General features: G+C 38.2%; 2 protein-coding genes and 1 long non-coding RNA gene across 4 annotated transcripts; 1 reads left to right on the plus strand and 2 right to left on the minus strand.

The window, feature by feature from the left end:
• Nucleotides 1-1,506: 1,506 nt before the first annotated feature.
• On the minus strand, nucleotides 1,507-5,833 carry LOC115776853 (corepressor interacting with RBPJ 1-like). The gene is made up of 5 exons (XM_030724641.1): nucleotides 5,696-5,833; nucleotides 5,116-5,237; nucleotides 4,434-4,577; nucleotides 2,364-2,510; nucleotides 1,507-2,125 (listed from the first exon to the last, which is right to left on the minus strand). Exons 2-5 carry the CDS (start codon nucleotides 5,231-5,233, stop codon nucleotides 2,049-2,051), a joined length of 486 nt encoding a protein of 161 aa, XP_030580501.1. The 5' UTR covers nucleotides 5,234-5,237; nucleotides 5,696-5,833; the 3' UTR covers nucleotides 1,507-2,048.
• A 424-nt stretch (nucleotides 5,834-6,257) lies between these two features.
• On the plus strand, nucleotides 6,258-19,097 carry LOC115776854 (uncharacterized). The gene is made up of 3 exons (XR_004019519.1): nucleotides 6,258-6,396; nucleotides 6,651-6,755; nucleotides 18,949-19,097. It is a non-coding gene; the product is annotated as an uncharacterized LOC115776854 (long non-coding RNA).
• LOC115776852 (uncharacterized) lies at nucleotides 7,494-18,700 on the minus strand. 2 transcript variants are annotated; one of them, XM_030724639.1, is made up of 7 exons: nucleotides 18,507-18,700; nucleotides 17,653-17,686; nucleotides 16,217-16,293; nucleotides 11,540-12,513; nucleotides 10,706-10,858; nucleotides 9,850-9,942; nucleotides 7,494-8,587 (listed from the first exon to the last, which is right to left on the minus strand). In XM_030724639.1, the coding sequence occupies exons 4-7, from the start codon at nucleotides 11,681-11,683 to the stop codon at nucleotides 8,267-8,269; spliced, it is 711 nt and encodes a 236-aa protein (XP_030580499.1). In that variant the 5' UTR covers nucleotides 11,684-12,513; nucleotides 16,217-16,293; nucleotides 17,653-17,686; nucleotides 18,507-18,700; the 3' UTR covers nucleotides 7,494-8,266. The 2 variants fall into 2 exon arrangements, with proteins under 2 accessions (XP_030580499.1, XP_030580500.1); XM_030724640.1 differs by lacking the exon at nucleotides 18,507-18,700 and adding an exon at nucleotides 18,374-18,481.
• Nucleotides 19,098-24,740: the final 5,643 nt, after the last annotated feature.

A 24,740-nucleotide genomic window follows, 5' to 3' on the forward strand; every position in this document is an offset into this window, starting at 1 on the left:
GAATGTCTTTCCTGCTTCTAAATTCAGATCAAACTGAAATTCTTGTTCTTGGCCCCACAAATCTTAGAAACATGGTGTCTAACCAGATACTTACTCTGGATGGCATTACTTCGGCCTCCAGTAACACTGTGAGAAATCTTGGAGTCATTTTTGATCAGGATATGTCCTTCAATGCACATATTAAACAAATATGTAGGACCGCTTTTTTTGCATTTGCACAGTATTTCTAAAATTAGAAACATCCTTTCTCAGACTGATGCTGAAAAGCTAATTCATGCATTTATTACTTCTAGGGTGGACTATTGTAATTCATTATTATCAGGCTGTCCTAAAAGCTCCCTGAAAAGCCTTCAGCTGATCCAAAATGCTGCAGCTAGAGTACTGACAGGGACTAGAAAGAGAGAGCAGATTTCTCCCATATTGGCTTCTCTTCATTGGCTCCCTGTTAAATCTAGAATAGAATTTAAAATCCGGTAGCACTTTCTATTACAGCTCGGTAATAATGTGGTAATAAGGGGGTAATAATGGGGTAACAAGCTGGAAACAAAAGGTAATAATGGGGTAATATACAGGACATTATCATCCAATTACCAAGGTAATTACCAGCTAATATCCAAGTAATACCACTAGTAACAACAGCGAAAAAGCTGGAAACAGAAGGTAATAATGAGGAAATTTAACGGTTATTGCCATCCAATTATCAAGGTAATTACCAGCTAATATCAAGTAATACTGCTGGTAACAACAGCGGTTACAATTGAGTAATATTCCACTGAAATTTATGTAAATGGATCGTAAGGCCCCCAAAACTGATGGTAATGCTGTGGAAACAGAGATATGCCCATGAGGCTAAACCCTTTAGTAATAGTAGCTTAAAAATGTGGTAAAAATATTGTATGGAGATAGCAATAAGGAAGTAATGTTTATGCATTTAACTTTTCATAATTTTTAATAAATTGTAATAAACGCAAAATTATGAAGAAATATTGCCTATGTTTTAACATAATAGGATGGTATTACCATGTTATAAGGCTTGAATTAATTATACCTTAGGTTCTCAGCATTCTGCTTTGCTTAATAGCCTAAATATTATGCTTAATGCTTTGGCTTATTAAATGGAAATATTTATGGTAATTTCTTTGTAATAAGCAGGAATCAGGGCTGCAAAATGCAAAACCGACTGTTTCTATGTAATAACCTATTAAAGCAAACTACAAGAAGTGTGAGCATTATCTGGAAATAATGGTGGTAGGTTCTATAGCAATAACTGCAAAAACCATCAGATTACAAGAAGAAATTTCTGCTTGTTTACATATACTAAACTAAAAATGCTGACCAAATTCCTTCATGAACTTGCAGTTTTATTGTCATTTTCCTTAAAGAACAAAGCAATGTCTGTATAACACAACATGGATAAACTTGAAGCAACCTCATAAAAATGATAACTTGATCAATGCCTGAACATAAGTAAATAAAGAAATATTCTATTCTAAGATATGAGATCAGGATTTACAAAATGAAAATAACAAACAAACAACCAACATCAACAACACAAAGACATGCGAAAAAATAAAACAAAGTAAATCAATAAAACAACCCTATGGTTTCACTTCTTATGGGTAATATTCAAAGAAAAACTTATCACACATGAATAGTTATCACAAAGAAATTAATAAAACATCATCCAATCCTGGAAATAGCTGGAAAAAACAGACTTCTCATTAACTAAACTATTCATGTTAAAACTGCAAACATTTTCTCAAAAGGTTGTGACAAAAAAATAGAAAAAAGCAAGAAGAACTTCCTAATTCCCTTTGATTTTGTAAGAGATGGGCAACAACTCTCTCTTTTTTCTTTTTGTCTATTCTTGCTCTTAACTCTGGCTCATCATCAAGGAAAACCTTCACCTCTTTTGCATACTTAAGGAGTGAGCCGCCAGTAAAGGGTGGAACCCTACATTTCTCCACGCTGTCCGCTACCAAAAGGACTTCAGCAATGACGGCTGTGTAGGCAATAGTGTTTCGATCCACGTTGAGTTTTTCACAACTTCAGTTCAGGCTGTGTGTTTTCTTGAATGTTTTAAGAACAAACATATACCTGTGTTTGACATCTTCTGGGTGTTTCACTGTAAAAGCCAAGAACAAAACAATCACAACACATCCAGAGGCATGAACAAGTAAGTATATATGTGTTGAATTGTTTCCAATATTTACACTCTTAATACCTAAAATGTTAAATCACACAACTGAGCAGTCATACAAGACAGAACTCACTGTGACACATAGCTATATGACTGTGTCAGCAAATCTGACATTTTCTAAAAAAAAATGTAAAAAAACAATGTTAACTGCTACATAACATACTTCTTTTGCCAAACTGTGACACTTTCTTCTTCTTCTTCTTCTTGGCCTTCTTGCTCTTTTTCCCGTCACTCGGTGAAGAAGACGACTCAGAGTCTGAGGCTGATGAATCTGAGGAACTGGAACTTGAGGGGGAATGATGTCGTTTTGCTGAGAATTGTAAAAAAAAAATAAATAAAAAAATAAAATAAAGTGTACTGTGAAAAAGAGACAAGTGGAGTATACAGTTGTGATCAAAAGTTGTGACAATGGCACAAAGTTTTGTATCCATCTACTTTTACATGTTTATATTAAATTATTTATAAATGTGTCTATGACACAGTGAAAATCTATCACAAACAATTCGTCCGTCCATCCATCCATCCATTCTCTTCCGCTTATCCTTTTCAGGGTCACGGGGGGGCTGGAGCCTCTCCCAGCTGACATAGGGCAAGAGGCAGGGTACACCCTGTACAGGTCGCTAGCCTGTCGCAGGGTCAACACAGAGTGCTAACTCGCAAGCAATTCATATTTTTCAAAAACTGTTACTGGCAAATAAATTTTGCTTTCTTAGTGTTGCAACTGCTGAAGCCTTTGGCCACGACTCTAAAAACAAACCATTTTTTTCATTGACCGGACTGATGGAAGATGACTGACAGTTGAAGTTCTTCAACAGGTTAGATTATAAACTCTAAAAAAATGGATGAGGCTTTAGATTGTAGGTGTCCTCTGTTTTTATATATATATATCAAGAATCAAGAATCAAGAATGCCTTTATTAGTCCCACAAATGGGGAAATTGCAGTTAACAGAACATCCATCCAAAACAAGCATAAACATAACACAGACAGGGGGGACAGATGTCTGAGGTCATGCAACCGTTTCTCAACGGCGCTACCTTTAGCAGAAAGACAGAAAGAGATACATTGGGATAGTTAGGTTCAAAAAAATCATCTCATACTGTGTTCATAAAGAACACCTTACGAGGTTCCAAAAAACACCTCAGCAAAAAGCATATTGCACATATAAAGCCGGGATAGCAGTATGGTGGGTAGGGTCAGGGTCAGGAGGGGATGCAGACGGAGACGAGAGGGTGGGGGCATTGTGGAGCCCAGATGCCAGCTCCTAGCCAAACAGTTCGCTGATAGTGATGGAAGTTCATCAGCGGCCTTGGTACACCAGATCCAGCTTCACAAATCACAGAGAGGGCTGAGGGGGAGGGCGGCCGTTACGCATAGCTCTGGAGAGATATGATTGCCAGCCAAGGCCGGCTAGGGAGCCGAATTCTGATAATGCAGATGTTGTTTTGGAACAGGCTGCTTGTTTTTTCAACAGCCTTCAGTCTCACTGGGAAACCATTCAATAAATCCAATAATCCAAATTCATTAGTTACCGTCCTCACTGTGCAGAACCGTACCTTATCTCCAGATCGAACCCCTCTCACCTGTTACTCCCCAAGTCTACGGCTCAGGTTCATCAGGCTTTGAGTCTGAGTCTGTACCATTCTGGTCAGCCCATCCACCTGGGTCGGCAGCCTCTGCAGATGTCGAACTGCCATCCAGGTTTTCTTGATTTCTCGGTAAATAAGGTATCCTCCGAGCCCAAACAGAAAAGATACCGCTACCAGATAGCCAAATATGTAAGCATCTTCCATGTCTTCCACCTCGAGGGCCGAGAAGCACACAGGTCTCCACGAGCTCCAAGAATCGATGACGTATCCAACCGGGTCTGTTCCACTCGGACACGCAGGCTCCCCTTTCCCAGATCTCATAGTGGAAAAAATTCGATCAATGGTCTTGAAGGCCCAGTTTGCCAAATCCATATTGCTCTCAATCTTATTCTTATTCGAACAGTGTGCAAGAGACGCTCTCACAGCAAGCAAAAGATAGGGAGGGCAGGGAGAGAGATAGAATGCGACCGTCCCCGTCAGAGGCTGGAGCAAGATATATATATATATATATATATATATATATATATATATATATATATATATATATATATATATATATATATATATATATATATATATATATAAGCCATATTGCATTTTTAAATTATCAATCAATCAAAGCAGATCACAATTTCTGTGTTTCACCTGAAGTAGTAGGGATGTTATCCAGTGCTTTTTTCAGCTGTTCTCTGAGGAAATTTCTTTCATCTTCAAGGACAGTAATTTTGTCTCTTAGCTGCTGAATTATTGCTGTAGCAGTTGGAGCCAACGTAGATGGAGTTCCTGGTGCTATAATGGTAAAAAAAATATATATCATCACAAAACAAAAGAAAAAGGACATGTTTAGATACAATGAAAACCAAGGAATCAATTTTGATGTTTTAATTGTATTATACAATGTATGGCAACATTGTTGGGTTTTTTGTTTGAGTTTCTCTTTTCCATAATGTTCTTCTTCTACAACAATTAAATTATTTCGGTGTCTTCACTGTTGTGTTATTAGCAGATTCTAAAATATATGTTATGTTTCAGTCTATGGCTGCCAATAAATACTAACTTTTGCTTCAAACTTTACTTGTGAATACAGTCAAATTCTACAACAGAATGCTTTTTAACATATATGACAGTTTGCGCTTACAAAAATGAGTAATGATAGGTATTTTCCCCCTGTATTTTTGAAGACTTAATAGTGAACTGTAGGAAGTTTGAGAGGAGTATAGAATTAGGGGGTAGTGATTTATAAATACTGGTGCATTAAAGGTGTCATACTGAAAAAGCCTACATGAGTGTAGTCAATTAATGCTTGTGGATAAGATTGTATACTTACTTTCTCCTTTACCCTCTACATTGTCAAGTTGTTCCACCTGTGCAGATCCAGCACTGCCATCAGCACTCACAGATGGATGTACCTGGTTGGCTGTGTTGTACCTTCTTCTTAAAGGCATAGCTCTGAAATGTTAGAATATTGTATTGGAAACATTCAATGGTTTACTGGTAACTTTGGAATATTTAATGGCTATCGTTAATAATGAGCCAGTAATATAGTTAAGCAAATACAAAGTGCAGAATTTAACTTTTTTTTTTTTTTTTAAATAAGGATACAGGAAATACACCTGACTATAAACCAATAACCCTCTGGGTCTACACATATACACAATGGTCCAATATCAAGTATTTTTTGACAAACCTCAAAACATCAAATATCAGGATCAAAATAAACCACACAGTGATTCAGACTGACACAAACTAGTTCCTTTGTTGTATGTATATATATATATATATATATATATATATATATATATATATATATAATAAAAATGTGCCAACCCCGAAACATCACAGCATGTTATCAAAAAAAGACAAAAATGCGCATAATTTTCTGTAATATTAAGAATTCATGTTCTTACCTTGCAACCTTACAACAGTAGAAAGTATGGCGATTTTATTCCAAAGACACTCTTGTAATCCAGTGGTTTTTGCCAGCTTGGAACTGTGAGGTACGCCAAAAAAGGAGGCAAAGTGTGGCTGTTGGCGCCAACTTCTTCTTTCTCTCTCCTCCAGAGATAAAAGAAAATGCGCATATTCCCACCAGACCGCAGTCTGCCACCTACTGGCAGCCGGTTCTTTCCAGCAGAGCTTAGTTTGGAGGGGGAAGATTTAAAGTGATGCACAGGCACTCCTACGGCTGTAACGAAAACAGGGTACATTGTCCCACTTAACTGAATCTAAATTGACAATAAATCCAAATAATGTGAACTTTTTTTTTTTTTGCTTTTTGCACTTAAAGAATGAAGTTATTTATTATTTTTTATTTACTTTTCTTACTGCTGTGGAAGCAGAGTGAATGGGGGACCATTAACTGACGGACCAGACAGCTGCTTTACTATCTGGCGCCAGTATGTGATTCATACTCGACTTGCAGTCCATTCAACATGAACACCGCTGAAAAATTAGTAAACATAACACAAAGGGGAAATAAGAAGAAGCTTGTACTTGTACTAAAATGGCTTCAAAAACTGAAATTACTCTCAAAAAAGAAGAGATGCTCTCTGTGTGAAAGAAAAATGAAAATGAGAAAAGGTGGCAACACAAGAGATGGATATCGCTGGTAAGTTCTTGATTTCCTATAAATTTCTTAAATTTGACCTATGTCTTCCATATGCCTGAATTACACATTTCTAGGTTAGTTATTTGCATTTGGAGAGTACTTTGAAAGTACTTTAGTAAGACATTTTGTAAAATACCATCAGCTAATCAGCACAGTCACAAAAATTTAAAATATTATTATTGTTGTTTATTGATATTTAATGTATTAATTCATGTATTCATTATGTTTTACCAAATGGCATATTTTGTTCAAAGGGTGTGTCGAAGACATAATAGATTCATGTCCAAATCCATAAGAGATGGGTCTATTTTCTCAGGCTCTCGCTCCTCCTTGACTTCTTGGATGATGTTCATGCATAGGTTTGTTACACAGACATACATATAGTCATGATAAACAGTAAGTACATATGTACTGCATGTAGTAAACTATTTTGACTCATAGCATAATATTAAACACAAACTGTTGTAAAATTAGGTAAATGCAACCTTGAATGAGCAGCAACAACATTTCATTATTTATTTAATAAAAGCTACGCAAAAATGAAGAAGCAGTATATGAAAATTAAGTACTAACTACACTCTTAACCCAAATTAGTTGAGTTTACTAGAAAATCGCGTGGAAACTCGTTGCCTTAAACCATTCTAGTTTTTACACAAAGATGAAACTAAACATGTTTAGTAGTCTTTACTAAAATTGATTAGCTCATATAAATTTCTTCCTATTTATGAGAGCTAATCCATTTTAGTAAATACTACTAAACATGTTTGATACATTGTACTAAGGTTCTAAGTTAACACAACTAAACATGTTTAGTTTCATCTTTGTGTAAAAACTAGAATGGTTTAAGGCAACGAGTTTCCACGCGATTTTCTAGTAAACTCAACTAATTTGGATTAAGAGTGAAAATTACTTTTAAGCTAAACTGTAAAGCAAATAAGCAATTTAACATTTAAAGCTATTTATATTTTGTTAATATGATTAATAACATTTCCTCTTACCCTCTTCCTATTACCCTTTTTATGTTCAAGTTGTATTGAATGTAACACTAAATTGTAAAGAGAATAAATCAAATACATTTCAATATTCCAATATTTTATTTTTTGCAGAATACTTACGCAAAAAGACAATTTTAACTATAGTTTGTCATCATGCTTTTCACAAGTATAAAAAAGTATCAAAACAGTAGCCATTCAAAAAAAAGTTTGCCATCCAAAAGGCAAGTAAAAATAGGCATATGTGCTTGAACTCAATTCTAACATGTTTAGAGGAGGAATACAAATGCAGCAGCATTCAACAAAAATATTTGCATCCTTTTGGAAAAACTGGACACCTTAAAATAGGACACAATCTCCAACTTGGAAAATGCACAGATCAACTATGTTTAAGGGAAAATTTTGCATGTTTTATGTAAATGTACAGTCTGTGTTGTTAGTAAATGTAATCAACTGAAGCAATAAATTCCTGTGCTGCTATTGACTGAAAAAACCTGTAAAATAAGCGGTAATGTTGCTGTTGAGGAGGAATTACATTATTTTGAATTTACTGCTTCAAATGACTACATTTACCATCAACACAAACTGGACGTTTACATGAAAAGTGCTGAATTTTCCTTTAACTGTATCAACTAAATATTACTATGGAGCCCTGAGCATACACGTCTAAATCCTGTTTTGTAGAGTACAAGTGGCCTGACATTGATGTGTCTTATAACACTGTAAACTGAACATTACAAACTTTCTTAAGAAATAAAAGTTGAGGCAGTACTGCTGCACTGAACTGCATTAGATAATGCAGATGGAGTTGATAAAGTTGCTCAAGTATATTTTCAACCCCCTGACTGTTCACTGACAACAACACACAAGACATTTCTTTACATCGCAAGCTGGTTTTTCAATGTTTGTAACTTTGGTTTTAGTTCAACGTGGCCCAGCTCAAGAAATATCTGTTGGATGAACTGGAACGTGAACTTCATAGAAATGGGGTAACTGAGATGCATTGCATATGCAAGTCCAAAGAGAAGACACATAGCTTTTGGCAGGTCTTGAATGTTGTCCATCACCACTTCTCCCTCAATGACAATTTTTAGTGAGGCTGGACTGAGATGCAGGGAGGATGAGGGCACAGCACCTTCAGGTTGAACGAGGAGGATCCCAATGTCAATGTTGCAGAAAGAGTCATCGTCATCTGAGTCCTTTATAAATGACAAGAGCACAACAATGATATTTCAGTGACATCAATAATTGATAAAAAGAAATAACTTCCACAATCAAATTGAAATTTCTGTCATATCATCTGTTTTATCATACTATGCAGCCCTAGTTTCCTAGTGTAAATGTTGAATGAGTTGGAGCTCCACAAAAGAACATCTATCTAGCATCTTCATGTGCTAGTGCTAAGTGGAACAATACCTTATCCTTTGAATTATTTAAAACTATGCTCACAAGTTTTCTTTAATCACTGGAACTGCCATCTGTTTTCCCACGTCTGTCTGTCTATGCCCAAATCCTGACATGAACCCAACACAGCATAGCATAAGATATAAATTAAGATAAAAAAAAAACTATCCCTTTAAAGTGGGTTGCATGAGGTGCTTACAGATGCATCAGCATATTTACCTACAGTAGATGGTGGTCAGCCTTTCCCCACTTTGGAGAAGCAGCAGGTGGATCAATGTAGGTAGATAAGCAATTACTGCTGCAGCTTGTATTTTTAGATAAGTCAAAAAATTTATATCAGTTTTAGTGGACGCATACTATTTTCAGCATCTCAAACTGCTGTCCAACGGACCTATCTGACTAGAAAATTAAGTTACAGCACTCTCTTCATGCCAACCAAATGCCATAGGAAAAATTAGTAATTTTACCTCATAGAACACAAGAGTTGTTAGTCTAGCATGTCCTTGATCCTTAAATGTGTACTACTGTGTGAGTTTAGTGAACTCAAACCAACCAAATAATAACACAATCGAACAGACTGAGGCAGCAGTAGAAGAGCCGTTCCTCTGTTCAGCAAAGTAAACAGATTTTGTCTATGAAGTTTGGCAGGAGAAATCTTTATACAACTTATATAAAAGTAATTTTATGTCAGAGGTCTGACTGACAGTAATGCAGTGAAAATATTCTATGTATAGTGTACATTTCACTGATCTAGATTTTTTAGGTGGCTAAAATAATGTTGTTAGAAACACTGATCACAGCAGTATATTGCTTAGTTTCCTACACCAGTACCTCTGCTGCTTTTCCAAACAGGGGCCATGTCAAATGGCACTTAATGCAAGTAATACACTGACTTTGGATAAATAGGTCATACAACACAGCTGCAAAACATTATTGCAAAGTAAATATTAAAGAATTTAAAGTATTTCAAAGACCCATGAGAACCATGTATAAGAGTGAAAATTCAAGATTGAGTTGTTATTGTTCCTTTAGGTAGTCTTTAAGTAAAATTACTTACAAAGGCTGGTTTGTAGAAGTCTGTGGGGTTGTCACCAAGGATAACAGGAAGTCCTCTGAGCACCAGTGTTCGAATATCAGTTGGCTCTGCAGTCTTTTGGGCAGTAAAATGACAAAAATAAGCAAGTAACTAAGCACAATTGATTGTATTAAACAATATAAAGTCCCCACACCTTCTTAAGCATCGTTATTACGAATGTACAATATATCGGCATTAACATCGGTATCAGCCAATATTAGTCATTTGTTAACATGTGAGTATTGGTCCGATAAATAAAACTGGGTCAATATTAACAACCCATATCTATTTCCATCTTCTTGACGGGCAGGGGAGGAGGTTGGTCATGTGGTATTTGTTTGGTCATGTGACAGCGATGCAGCGCAAGATTGTGAGGAGTTCATCTGAAGCAGAGAATCAATGTCAGCGGTGGGATTGTTTTGTTTTTTCCAAGGTGTCGAAAGGGTAGTGAAATATATATATTGTATACATTATCAGTTATCTGCCATAACAGCAATATTAATATCGGGTATCGATATCATCCCACATTTTAATATCAGTGCATCCCTAATGGTAATCAAGGACTTTTGAAGGCACATTCCCTAAAATTTAAGAAATACATGGCTCATGGTTAATTAACCCACTGTTACAACACTGAGAAGAACTAGCAGGTTTTACTGAAGTTCTCTGAAGGTTTTAGTGAAGTTCAGAAACTCAGCCTTGTTTTTCCATCCCTAAATTCAAAATCTTTTAATCATTTCAACAATCTATGGGAAGCATGAAAATGAACACAGTTGGACTTAAAGCCAAGTCATTACATGAGCTGTTGCACACAATGCAAGTGCATAATAGGACCAACCTTTGTTTGTTGGGAAAGCTGTGTCAACATTTGGCCAATGTTCCCTCTCTTGGATCGAAAAATCTCGATAAGACGAGGACTGTGCCGATCAATGCTCTCATAGAATTCCTGTTTGAGATTCTTGCCAACAATCCTGTTGAACTCCATGCATACCTGCAAAATACAGAAAATGCTCCAATATTACATCTTTACAGCTAATAACTGAAGGTGGAAGCACCAGAGTGAGGCCAGCAATAAAAATTGCACAGGTGTGGACATGGTCAGCTGTAAAACACAAAGCCCCCTTCAACTCACTCACTTTACACTTTAAATTTGGGGATATTTCAGTTATTCTAGTCAAACGTCTTTGACAAAAACTTTGTACCGCGCACAACACAGGAGTTGCTTTTCTACTGCCCTGATTGTTTGTGGTATTGTGTTACTTTTGTGTAGCAGACCATTGCTACATATAAACAGACTATTAATATTTTGCGTCAAATTATATATTTTTGTTGGCAAGTAACCTTTTAATAAGCAGGATAGCGTACTGTGAACAGGGAATTAATAGATGATAAACCTCTTCAGAATAATCTGAAATCAGAGTTCTGCATCAGGGTGTTGGGATTGATTTCACAATAATGACTAACTCAATATACAATATTCCTTACCAAAAAAGATAAAGGCAGCTGTAGATAGCAACTCCCATGTCCTGCATGGTAAAATTACTTTTTTTGCTGACAGTGGGAATGGCTAACAGATAAATATTTTTAGGTTTTATAAAGGCAGTTTCCTAAGAGAAACACAGACACATATTTAAAAAAAAGTTCTCATTATCTTAATCATGAATGAACTAACCTGATCTTCTGTGAAAAGAGCAGGCCAACGTTCCACCATCTCACATACAGCAGGTTCTGACTCCACCACCTCTTTTCTTCTCAATGCAAATGTCAGATCCATCTTCTCTTTCACAAGCTGTCCATTTGGTGTTCTCTTCTGCATTTCATTAACCAAGTCTTTGTGGGCACCCTCAAGGGCTACCTGATTAAATCCCTCTGGAAAGTTGGGTAAGAAGTTGATCTCGCCTTTCTTGATGTTCTTGTTGGCTGGTTCTCCTTCAGTTGAATGCCCTCCTCATTTCCCTGCATTTACTGCTACATCAAGGCACCCTGATCTTCTGCGCTTTGTTCTGTAATTAGCCATTTTAAATTTTAGACTATTTTTCCAGCCACTACAGCGACTGGTTGAGCCTCGCTCCTGGAGAGAGGGGTGCTTGCTTATGAGGGCTTGTGCAACACTTTCAAACTGAGCATTATTTGGGTATGCTGTGCAACTATACATGCTCTCTGCCAATCTTTCAAGAATCTCATGTTTCAGCTCTTTTGTTACTTTCAGGTGCGTACCATCACGAAGAAACTGATGATCTGCTTGCCTAAGTCTATATGCTACATCAACAGAAAAATCTGGGATATCAAAACAATCTGGCCACTGTTTCTGTCGCTCCTGCGAGGATGTAGAGAGGATCTCTGTATCTGCTACACTGGGTGTGCCACTCAAGATTTCTTCAGATGTTGAGACAGATACCAACTCAAGTAGAGGGATGACCTTGACTGTTGGTTTTTCAGGAAGATCTTCGATATCTGTCAGATTGCACACTTCATAATTGAATTCAGGATCTTGGTACTGGAGACTGAAGTTAAAATTAAGTCCCAGTGATCTTTAAGCTTGCCTATCAAATCCTCCACTGTAGTGGGTCTCGTATTCAGAACAACCTTTCTTATATCCGTCTCTGTGAAAATTACTCTCAAGGTCATCTTCTGGTGTGCTGCCATCTTGGAAATAAAAAAAATAGCTTATTAGAAATATATACACAAAGACATAGATATTCAGTTTAACATAAGGCTTATCAAAAAAGATACAAAATTACCAATTAGGCTTACATTTAGACTCTATCTAGAGCAATGCTAGGACTGACAACACTTGTGGTTTCTCAACACAGAATATAACGAGTGAGTGTCACTACTGAATTTTCTCCAAATCTGTATGCTGACAGAGGGAAAACATCATTCAGCTCTTTTAGTTCCACCACACATAAAGAGGGATTTGTGCTGCCACAGAGTTCAAATGATCTGACATGTTCATGGTACCATGCCATCATTGTATTGCAGACAAACAAGATCTCTGTGTTTATTGCCACAATCTGCTTGATCTGTTTGAAATTTGGGGAGGCCTGAACATGAACCAACAGAGTATCATATCAGCATAATATCTAATTCCATCTACAGAGACTGATGATGCAACCATAACCTTTGTAAGTTGGGGTACTCTATTGCAGAAAACTTGTTGGACATTCTCGGGGAAAGATGTGATCAGTGCTGTGGTAACCTTGTCCAGCTCAACTGAGGGCTTGAAAAACGAACTTGTGTCCAAACAGTAAGCCATCATTTTCTGATGCTTTACAGCCAGTGTAAGTGCCACATGTCTGAAGTTGTGTGCATTACGAATGACCCGCTTGAAGAATTTATGTTTTCCCTCGAAACGCATTGTCCAGACATCTGACAGTGGGCCAAATGCCTTAATCATCTCAGGATAATGCTCAATGAAGTGGTGTTTTGGACGCAATTTGAAATTTGGGAATGTAGTTTGCAACAGTTCTCTGTGTTCTGACACTTTGCATTCAAAGAAATGTATAGACTCTTCAGTGTGCCTTGTTGCTACAGCCAATTCAACAATATCTTTAAGGAGCATCAGAACGTTCCAGGCATCGTCCCCCTTCAGGCACTTTATCCACTTAACTGGCGGCTAAAAAAAACAAAAAACGCCTGAAAAAGCATACCCAAATTAAATCAGCTGCTGTTCCTGAACTCTTTGGAGTACACACAAAAGTTTAGTGTCTTTGCGAAGCAGACAACCTATATTTTTCATTTATGTAGTCAAAAGCACTGTAACTGTAATGAGTTTGTAGCTATTAAGTTTGGAACACAGAAAAAGTAGACAATTTTTGCCTCGCCTAGATTTTTCCTGATTGTTATCATGTAACTACACACTGAATATAGAAGGTAACGACTGGAAAATACATTGGAGCTGTAGAATGAAGTCTTTTTGTCGTGCATTTCGAATTTCATCAAGATAGCACAAAAGCCTATTGTTTTGTAAAGGTTTTTGTGCATTGATGCCCTGGCGTGCTCTCTCATGTGCCATTTGGATAGTCCAAGTGCCGCATCTAAGCCCCCTTTGACATGCAAATTTTAAAGGGCTGTAACTCCTCAATGCTTCAACATACAGTCATCAATGAGGGCTCTAATCAAAGATACTGTCCTGAGGAATCCTGTACTACACACAAAATTACTGAATAAATCATAAATAAAGCCATATTAATCCAATAAAATATGAATGACACTATTGTACATTGTAAAAAAAAAAATAGTCACAAAACAAATCACCATTTCTGTAAATGCTATTTTATTTTTCAGAGTAATGTAAAAAAAAAACACAGCACAGCAAACTGCAACTATTTACAATTATTCTGCTCTACCCCCACCCCCCCTCACATGGAATTTTCAATGTGCCACCGGTTATAGCAGTCTCTGTTTGGGACAAAGCACAATGGCTTGTCACATGTGGTGCACTGGCCCTTCTGGCCTGTGCTGTAACAGGCATTAGATCCTCTTCATCAGATGAAGAAGCCTCTTCCACCATCTTCTCTTTGGCTGGCTGCCACTCATGATCAGAGGTTCCCCTAATTTGTAAAAGAAGGAAAATGTCAGGCCTTCATGCACCAAAAACCCAGTCATTTTTCAGTGATTCCCTTACACACACAAATAAATACATTGTATATCAAAAAAAGTTACAGTAAATGCAGACAGTGCATACACACATAAAATAAAAACCACACAATCCTCCCAGTAGTCCTTGTCTGATACAAAATGTACAACCTCCTCCCATACAATAACCCCCACCCCCAACTTGTAAAACTTTAGACACTTACTGGTCATCTCCATCGGAAAACAAATCTTCTTCTGATGTTGGATCATCAGTTGAACCCAAAAAGTCTGATGCTGAAATGTCGCTCTCTCTCCGTGTGAGCAATTCCACAACCTCCTGAGCGCTGAACTTGGTCTTGCCGGCGGCCCGCTGTGCCATTTCGCAAAACTCCAAAACAACGATGCGATCACGACGAATCTCAAATGAAGCTCTGAGACGCTGTCCACCTCACCTTGCCCTTTTATCGGGTGATGCTGACGTAATAGAGAAGCCAGCGAAACCCCTAATCGATACTTACAGTACACCTTTCCCTACCCCCAAACACCTGGCACATTTCAATATGTAAATCACACCACTATACAGCGCCCACGCAAACACACAGTATAAGTGGCGCCACAGCGGCGCACGGTTATATTTTCTGTGTAATGGTGCATGCCAAGCTCAGCATTACATACATATTTACATCAGAACGGCATATAATACGAGGACGAGCTGAGAATAAAAACTTACCTTCTGCCTTCTGAGTAACAGGTGTTCATTTGCAGCGATAAAACTGGTCAAATCAGCGACGACATTCTCTAATACAAAATAATCCACTCTCGTGAGTCATTTAGTCACTTCGTATAATAAATGTAGTCTGTTTTTGATGCATTCTGACAATCCGTTGCCGAGAGAAAACATTGTAAATACTGTTTATGCACGTCAGCGCATAGACTCCTACTTCCTGTTTGGTTTACGCATGGAGGACGCAGCAATAACGCACTGAATACGCAGGGAGTTTATGCCTTCATGTGAAAACACACCCCATAGTGCCATATACCCACGTGTCGGGAATTTTATTGGCTATCCATCTGTGGTTTTAGATTTCAGGTTAGAGTTGACCAATAAGAACGATTGGAGAACATTTGGGGGCATGTCCTTAAATGTCACATGACGCTCTCTGGATATTATTGGCTCTGGAAAATCCATTTCATAACATGATTGGCTAAATGAGGTGTCAATCGAATTCTGAGGGTCTAGTCTGTCATATAAAAGCATCATGAGGGCGAACGGCAGCGTTACTGTGACGCTATGAGGCTTCAAAGTCGGAAATCGCTACAGAGGGCCCGGGGGCGGGCCCTTGCCAGTTAACAGGTTATGGCCAATGAGAAGTGGGAGCAACCTGATTAGAGCCCAGTTCTCATGGCCATTTCCACCTATGGTCCCTTTGGTAGAGAAGCCTTGGGCAATAGGCTGAGGCTGGTCAGTTTTGTCATGAAAAGCATATGCAAAAGATGTGATAGCATGGTTCAGTGTTTCTAATGTGAAATATTTCTTAGAAATCAGTTCTGAAATGCAGAGTGATAACTCAACAGGAACAACCCCTTCAAAAAAGTCGTGTAGGATGTCAGGGGGATAGCCATGAACAACATGAAAGTGCTCCAGACTGTCAGTTAGTACACATCGTCCCTTTACACCATACTGTTTTGCCAAAGTGGGATCCTGCTGTACCTCCTGTACCTGTTTGTTGTGAATGTCTGCAGTTCGGGGTTCAAAAGAGCCTGAGCTTACCTCCTTGTCTTGGATCTCACTCATCGTTGCCATGCAGAACCTGCAGAACTTGTCCACTCCAAAGCTCTCAAAGAATCCTGCAAAAGAATGAGCAGCCAAGTTATCAGCAGCCACATACAACACTGTGCCTTTGACACATGCTCCCAACTTCTCAACATTTAGGCCATCTTGCTCCAAAGAAACCAGATCCTGATCAGAGGATGAAGAGTTTTAGCATAGCCATATTCTTTTACATCAGAGGCTTTACATAAAAGAGCCAAGTTGAATGGACTGGAGTGTGGACCTATATTTTGATGGCACATTGGCAAGCACCCAATACACTGCACTCATTTTATGTTTTTTCTTAGATGTCCCGAATGGATTAGACACTTCAAAATCATCTGTGTAAAGTCCAACAGCGATTCTGAATTCCTCGCTGTTAAGGGGCCATTTTCTTTACAGTACAAACCATCTCTGTATGTACTGTACTCATGTGGCACATGTTTTTGTACTGGAAGAGCTTTATCTAAAATGTCTGCCCTGTTCAACATTTTCTGTAACATGGCATTTATAGGAACATATACAGCACTGGATTTATTTTCCCTGGCAATAAAGTACTCAACTGGCATAACCACATCAAAGTTTTTGTTTACATATGCTGCTCTCCTTTTAGAGGTTGATAAGGAGCCACCCTTGCCACAATACTTTAGTATGATATTGCTCTCTGAGGCAGCCCTGACTACTTGTTTCACAGTTGAATCATCTACATCTGTGTGTAGCTTCAAAATGTCCTTGACTGAATTGTGCAGCAGTGGTTGGGACAGTTCACGTAAATGTAGGAGCTGTTGTATAACTTCATCGATAGAACTTTGTGGAATGTGGAGGATGGTTTGCATCTTTAAAAAAAGAGCAGCTAGGTTGTGCTCCAACTGTTTCCCAAGATCATGATGCTCTTCATCGCTGGACTCTTCGCTGCCTTCTAAATCAACAGTGTTGTTTGGGGGCCCAGGTTCCTCTTCTGCCACTTCATTGGTTTCACTACCAGACACTATTTCTGGTTTGAACATCTTCCAATTGCCTGTTCTGTGCTGTTTACTTCTGTGTGCATTGAATGTGGAGTACACAGTAGTATTAAAGTTACACCCATTATATGGACAGTGGACTCTGTGATTAACTTTTAAATGTGTACTCCGCAAGTGAGTGATAAAAACTGCCTCTGTGCAAGCAGCAGAAAAATCACAGGACTGACAGTGAAAGGTCAGTGTTTCACACAGTTGTGCATCTTGGTCTTTCTGGTGAATTTTGGATAAGTGGACCCTAAGTGCACTGATGGACTTAAATGTGCATAAACACTCTTGGTGTAAGCAAGGAAATGAATGGTACAGTTCTGGTGTAGCTTCCATGTTTTAGCCTGTAATGTTTTAAGAGGTAACCCCTTTTCTCTGATGTAAACTCACAGTATTTGCACTTCCACTGCATCTTCACACGGACCTGTAAGAACAAAAAATAATAAAGATTTTAGCACACTTGTCCACAACCATGTCATCAGCGATCAAGGAAATATGGTACTTTTAAATACTGTCTCCCTTTGAAATTTCTGTTCTCAGCCTGAAAATTTTGTTTTCCCGTTTCACATTAGAGTTAAAATATTGCCGAATGAGTTAGGCTTACCCTTCTGTCTGCAGACAACTGACAGGTTTAATAACGTTTCTAACTTGTTGTCAGTTCTGTATTTTAAGAGTCTGGAGATCAGAGGTGAAGAAGAACAACTGGCGATAACCTTAGCCTCAGCTCTTTAGTCATACAAGATTTCAACCTTTGTGTCCGACCATTACATTTCAGTACATACGAAACCGTATAGAAAAAAACGTGTACTAGGTTAACACAAGCACATGCTGTTACGAACGATGTGAAACACTAAGCTAACGATAGCATTTAGCTGTCTTGACACTACTGGAGCGGCTTTTTCAATTAAAAAAAATTACTCTCAGAGACAGGATACACTCGGCTTAAACTTGGTGTAGTAAAGGTTTATTTCAGCAAACTACATCTCTCCTAAAGTAACTGTCCGTTATAAACTGAGACTCGTCAGTACGCTAACACTAAGCCAATGCTAACATTCGCGCTCGCCACTCCACTCGCGATATTTAACTTCGATTCCAAAACCCCTCACTTTACCTTTACAAAGTGTTGATAATGGTGGCAGTAGGCTGTAACTATAATTTTCAGTTATAGCTGCACATGGAACTCAGCTATCTTTTAAGCAAAGAAATAGCTAGTATTATTTAAAATAGTTATTCTTCACACTTACCAGTCAGGAGCCGTTGAACTTGCCACGGTGCATGTTGCAGCAGTTTGAATATGCCCCGCCCCTTCACTTCAAAAACATAATATCTTTAGTAATCTCTGCTTAACAAGTTCATTACACTCTATATTTGTGTAGAAACGTACAGTTAACTAATTTGATTTAGTAATGGGACAACATTTTTACCAAAGACGAAAGAATAAGTAATGATTACTAAAACGTTTAATTACAATTAATATCTGGGTTAAGAGTGTAAGTACACCCCATGATTAAGTAGTGTGTAGAACCACCTTTAGTAATATCCCTTCTATTCTACCACATTATTATTTTATAATAATTTCATACATGTGACATAACAGTAACACCTTTTACATGATTAAGAAGTCAGTAATAAACTGTGTTAATATCACATTAACATTATTCATATAGGTTTACTACATTGCTGCAGGTTTGCACAAGGGCTAAGACTGAGGCAAGTGGACTTAATTGAAGAGGGAGTCTGTGGAAGCAGCCGCACTTTGTCCAAGATGTCCAAGACACTAAGGAGGGTGTGTGTGCAAGCAGTTAAGCACCTGAAGAGGAGGGGGAAAATGAGAATAGGTGGGAGACATGGTTTTGTTGTCATTGATGAGAGCAAGTTTTGTCACAAGAGAAAGGTAAAGATATGAATTTATTTAAGATATTAATTGGTGAATAATGGTGATAGGTACATCTGTATCTATGAAATTGTTGTTCAGACAACTGCAAATAAATCATGCCTTAACACTGTCTTCTTTCCAAAAACTTCTAATTTTTCAGTATGCACGCGGGCGATTTGGTGCTACTTGGCGCAGGAGAGGCTGGGTTTTTGGATTGTTGGAAGTCAATCAACGGAGAAGGAGGCCTGTGTTGAAATTTGTTCGCAGACGAAATTCTGAAAGACTACTTCCTATTATACAGCGATATGTTAGACCTGCAAGTACAATTTTGAGTGACTCTTGGCGTTCCTACTGCAGACTGAGGCAACATGGGTATATACACTACCAAGTCAATCACCAGAGGTTTTTTGTTCACCCTGCTACAGGAGCACATACCCAGCATATAGAAAGGTCCTGGAGAACCTTTAAGCAAGAGGTGTACCGTTTCAGAGGCAACATGACTGAGAAGTCACTGAGAGAGATCCTACATTTTATTGAGTGGAACTACTGGCTGGGTAGACAACACAGAAATGGACCCCTTGGTCGCCTTTTCAAGGATATAAGAGCCATACATCCAGTACAATAACATCACCCCTGTGGCTGGAGCCTTTTTGCATGGAGTTTGTATGTTATCTCCAGATCTGTGTGGGCTCTCTCTGGCTACTCTGGCTTCCTCCCACAGTCATGCATGGGGTTAGATAAATTGGTGATTCTAAATTAGCTCTAGGTCTGACTGTGTAAATTGACCCTAGTTGTAAATGTGAATAGTTCGTCTCGGCATTAGCCCGATGACAGACTGGTGACCTGTCCAATGTGTAGCCCATCTCCCGCAAATGACAGCTGAGACAGGGTCCAGCTCCCCTGGAAAAAATGCATAGATGGATGGCATTTTGTTTTTGTGTATTGGACATTTAAAATATGTATTCCATTGTCATCCAGATATAAAATGTGCTGTGACAGAGGATCTTCTACACTCCTATTTTAAATAGACCTCTTAGCTATGCTTAATATTGTGATCCTCAAACAAATACAATGCAGTTATTTTCCAGCGAGCTTTTAATGAGTGTTTTATGCATGTTTATTTTTTTAAATCTAATACTTAATGTTTTTCAAACAGGTAGTTTAGCATTTTCCATGTGTTTCCAGTTCATCATCAGAACTCTTGACTTTTGTTTTATTCAGTGATTAACTTGGCAATAAATACAGTCAGTTTACAAGCCTGATTCTTGCTTATTACACAGAACCTACCACCATTATTTCCAGATAATGCTCACACTTGTTGTAGTTTACTTAAATAGGTTATTGCATAGAAACAGTCGGTTTTGCATTTTGCAGCCCTGATTCCTGCTTATTACACAGAAACTACCACCATTATTTCCAGATAATGCTCACACTTGTTGCAGTTTACTTAAATAGGTTATTGCATAGAAACAGTCGGTTTTGCATTTTGCAGCCCTGATTCCTGCTTATTACACAGAAACTACCATGAGCATTTCCAGATAATGCTCACACTTGTTGCAGTTTACTTAAATAGGTTATTGCATAGAAACAGTCGGTTTTGCATTTTGCAGCCCTGATTCCTGCTTATTACAAAGAAATTACCATAAATATTTCCATTTAATAAGCCAAAGCATTAAGCATAATATTTAGGCTATTAAGCAAAGCAGAATGCTGAGAACCTAAGGTATAATTAATTCAAGCCTTATAACATGGTAATACCATCCTATTATGTTAAAACATTAGCCAATATTACTTCATAATTTTGCGTTTATTACAATTTATTAAAAATTATGAAAAGTTAAATGCATAAACATTACTTCCTTATTGCTATCTCCATACAATATTTTTACCACATTTTTAAGCTACTATTACTAAAGGGTTTAGCCTCATGGGCATATCTCTGTTTCCACAGCATTACCATCAGTTTTGGGGGCCTTACGATCCATTTACATAAATTTCAGTGGAATATTACTCAATTGTAACCGCTGTTGTTACCAGCAGTATTACTTGATATTAGCTGGTAATTACCTTGATAATTGGATGGCAATAACCGTTAAATTTCCTCATTATTACCTTCTGTTTCCAGCTTTTCCGCTGTTGTTACTAGTGGTATTACTTGGATATTAGCTGGTAATTACCTTGGTAATTGGATGATAATGTCCTGTATATTACCCCATTATTACCTTTTGTTTCCAGCTTGTTACCCCATTATTACCCCCTTATTACCACATTATTACCGAGCTGTAATAGAAAGTGCTACCTAAAATCCTTCTCCTCACCTACAAGGTCTTGAATAATCAGGCACCATCTTATCTCAAACACCTTATAGTACCATATCACCTCAACAGAGCACTTCTCTCTCAGACTGCTGGCTTACTTGTGGTTCCTAGGATACTTAAGAGTAGAATGGGAGGCAGAGCCTTCAGCTTTCAGGCCCCTCTTCTGTGGAACCAGCTTCCAGCTTGGATTTGGGAGACAGACACCCTCTCTATTTTTAAGATTAGGCTTAAAACTTTCCTTTATGATAAAGCTTATAGTTAGGGCTGGATCAGGTGACCCTAAGCTACCCCTTAGTTTTCTCTGGAGCTTGAAAAACACAGACATACCTACCCCTTAGTTATGCTGCTATAGGCCTAGTCTGCTGGGGGGTTCCCATAATGCACTCTCTCTTTTCATTCATCTTATTTAATTTGTTTATACTTCATGCTGTATTTAATCATTAATAATTATTAATCTCTGGCTCTCTTCCACAGCATGTCTTTTTTCAACTGTGCTTGTTCCCCATCATACACAACACTGTGGAGCTATCCCTTTAGGTTCAAGAATTCTTAGCATACTGATACTGATCTGGAGCATACAGGTCCCAGGAAGAGATAATTACATTCTCCATGGTAGTAGAAAGGCATCTTTAAAAATCTGTAATAGCCTTTTCAATCAAACAGATAAAATGATGTGTGGCAAATTATTATACAAGCATTATTATACATGCAATAGATTTTATCTTAGTTTCACAGGGGAATGCTTGCAAAGTTGTGGGTTCAGAATGCTGCACCTCTTTTGAAAACCATCCTCTCTGTTGTGAGTCTCTAGCACACTTGCCAGATTTGTATTCAACCCCATACTGTATTCCACTGTATGCTGACCATTCAGAGGAAGAGGATGAAGAACTAAAGAGAGATCCATGATGGACAATTGGTAATGCAGAGCTAAGGATGTGATGTTTTGTATCTTTCAAGAATTAACATGGCACATGTCTTGCTATGAGAAATGGACCATTGACACTGTGTACTTGCTTAGCTTATGTAAATTAGTAATTTAGGCAAGATTGTCATAAATGAGGAAATGAAAAATACCTAAATGAACTTCCACTTACTTAGCATATGCAGAATCATTGTTTGCTTGTACCTTGTACCATGATGCTTTGCAGGGATGAGCTTAAAGCATAGGTTAACCAAACATATATGTGCGTGTACCATGGCTACTGTGTAAGCTGTGTAAACAGTGTGTGTACGTGAGTTTATGCGGGTGCCCCAGTTGTCTTGCTATGAGAACTGTCTGTCTGTAGAGTTGGAGGAAGATGAAAAATTGTGGTAAACAAAACCAATGGTAGGCTGACTGAATAGCTCAAGTTAAGTCATGGGAGAAGAAAGTACCTGAAGAAAGTACCTGTCAAGCCTGGCTGGCCCCACCTTCATCCTATCTACAATAAGGCTGTTTCAGTTCAGTTCTATTTATATAGAACAACAGTCACCTCAAGGCGTATTGCATGTTGTATGTACATGTTGTAAAAGTGAGGGAGGTGAGAGGCCTGTATTTTGTTTTGGATTGTCATGGCAATAGGTTAGCTAGTTGTGTTTCCTTTCTACTATGTTTTGTTTGTTATTTCGGCTGTGCCCACGTTGATGCTTTCTACCTCTAAAAGAAAGAACAATATAACATCCTCAACTGCACCAAAGAGTAAATCAGTCAAAGGTGGATTATTAAACATTAGGTCTCTCTCCAAGTCCCTGTTAGTAAATGACTTAATAATTGATCAACAAATTGATTTATTCTGCCTTACAGAAACCTGGTTACAGCAGGATGAATATTTAAATGAATCAACATCGCCAAGTCATACTGTCAGAATCCTCGAAGCACAGACCGAGGAGGAGGAGGAGCAGCAGTCTTCCACTCTAGCTTATAAATCAACGAAAGACCCAGACATTTTTATTTGAAATTCTCGTGTGAAAGTCTGACTCTTACCCTTGTACACCCAAATTGGAAAACTCAAAAAACAGTTTTAATTATCTATCGTCCACCTGGTCCTTACTCAGAGTTTCTGTCTGATCTCATTTAGTGCTCAGTTCAGATAAAATAATTATAGTGGATGATTTTAACTTCCATGTAGATGCTGAAAATGACAGCCTCAACACTGCATTTAATCTATTATTAGTGTCACAATCCTGGGCCATATGCCCAGCGTTTTGTGTTTTTTCTCTTATGGTTCTCTTCCGTTGTGTTTCTAAGTTTACTTATTGTCTAGCTTCTTTGCTTGTGTAGTGTTTTGTTTTTGTTAATAGTTATAGTTATTAAATTAAATTCCTGTTTCCCTTTGTACTTCTTGTCATCCCCATGTCTTTGTGCTCCAGTGTTTGTTTTGTCCCTCTGTGCCATTCCTGGGGTGGCTGTATCTCAGGACGTAGAGCAGGTCACCTACTGATCAGAATCCTGGCTACTCCAGGCTGCTTGCCAATGTATCCTTGGGCAAGATACTTAACCCCAAATTGCTCTCCAACGCAACCGTTGGAGTGTGAATGTGTGTGAATGTTAGGTAATAAAAAGCACTTAGCTTAGATAATCATGGAAGTGCTTGTATAAATGGGTGTGAATGGGGTAAATGTAAACATGTTGTGTAAGCACGTTGGGTGCTCAGAAAGAGTAAAAAAGCGCTATATAAGAACTAGTCCATTTACCATTCCTCTTGTCTGGTGTTTTGTTCCCAGTGTTGTGATGAGTCTGCTTCTCTGCCCCTGTGCTTATTGGCTTCCTGTTTTACTTTGTCAGTCCTGGTCTGCTGTGTTTAGTTCTGCTTCTTGGTCTTGTCTTTTGTGATTCCCCGCACCTGTGTTTCCTACCTGTTGCCGGTTCCCTTGTTAGTCTTTGTGTATATATTGTCTCAGTTTTCCCGTGTCCTTTGCTGTGTCATCCTCATTGGTTTTCCTCCCGCTGTGCCCTCTCTCATCTGTCTGTCTGTTAAAGTGAGTTTCCTAGCTCATGCTGCTAGCCCCGTCCAGTGCTGTCTGTCTAGTGTTTCAGTAATTAAAAACTAAAGTTAAGTTAAGCTCTGTCTGGAGTCCTGCTTTGGTGTTCTCAACCTGCCTGCCACAGTGGTACATGACAATTAGACTCAATTGGCTTCTCTCAAAATGTAATTGAGCTCACCCACAACTTTAATCACACTCTGGATCTTATTCTGACATGTGTACTGTTACATCATCATCATCATAATCATCATCATGTGTATGACTCTGTATACAGTGCTTGACTCCCTGGTATAACTCAAAGTCATAGCTTAAAGCAGATA

The sequence above is a fragment of the Archocentrus centrarchus genome, unplaced genomic scaffold, assembly GCF_007364275.1.
Source record: "Archocentrus centrarchus isolate MPI-CPG fArcCen1 unplaced genomic scaffold, fArcCen1 scaffold_38_ctg1, whole genome shotgun sequence".
In the NCBI taxonomy this organism is placed as follows: domain Eukaryota; kingdom Metazoa; phylum Chordata; class Actinopteri; order Cichliformes; family Cichlidae; genus Archocentrus; species Archocentrus centrarchus.

Excerpts from the sequence above, each read along its gene's own strand:
- LOC115776852 (XM_030724639.1), bottom strand. The coding sequence starts at position 11,683 with ATGCAGAAGAGAACACCAAATGGACAGCTTGTGAAAGAGAAGATGGAT. Across the intron at positions 10,859-11,539 it reads CTCTTTTCACAGAAGATCAG|GTATGCATGGAGTTCAACAG; the intron begins GTTAGTTCATTC and ends TGTATTTTGCAG. Across the intron at positions 9,943-10,705 it reads AGCTTTCCCAACAAACAAAG|ACTGCAGAGCCAACTGATAT; the intron begins GTTGGTCCTATT and ends ACTGCCCAAAAG.
- LOC115776853 (XM_030724641.1), bottom strand. The coding sequence starts at position 5,233 with ATGCCTTTAAGAAGAAGGTACAACACAGCCAACCAGGTACATCCATCT. Across the intron at positions 2,511-4,433 it reads TAACATCCCTACTACTTCAG|CAAAACGACATCATTCCCCC; the intron begins GTGAAACACAGA and ends TACAATTCTCAG. Across the intron at positions 2,126-2,363 it reads GTCACAGTTTGGCAAAAGAA|TGAAACACCCAGAAGATGTC; the intron begins GTATGTTATGTA and ends TGGCTTTTACAG.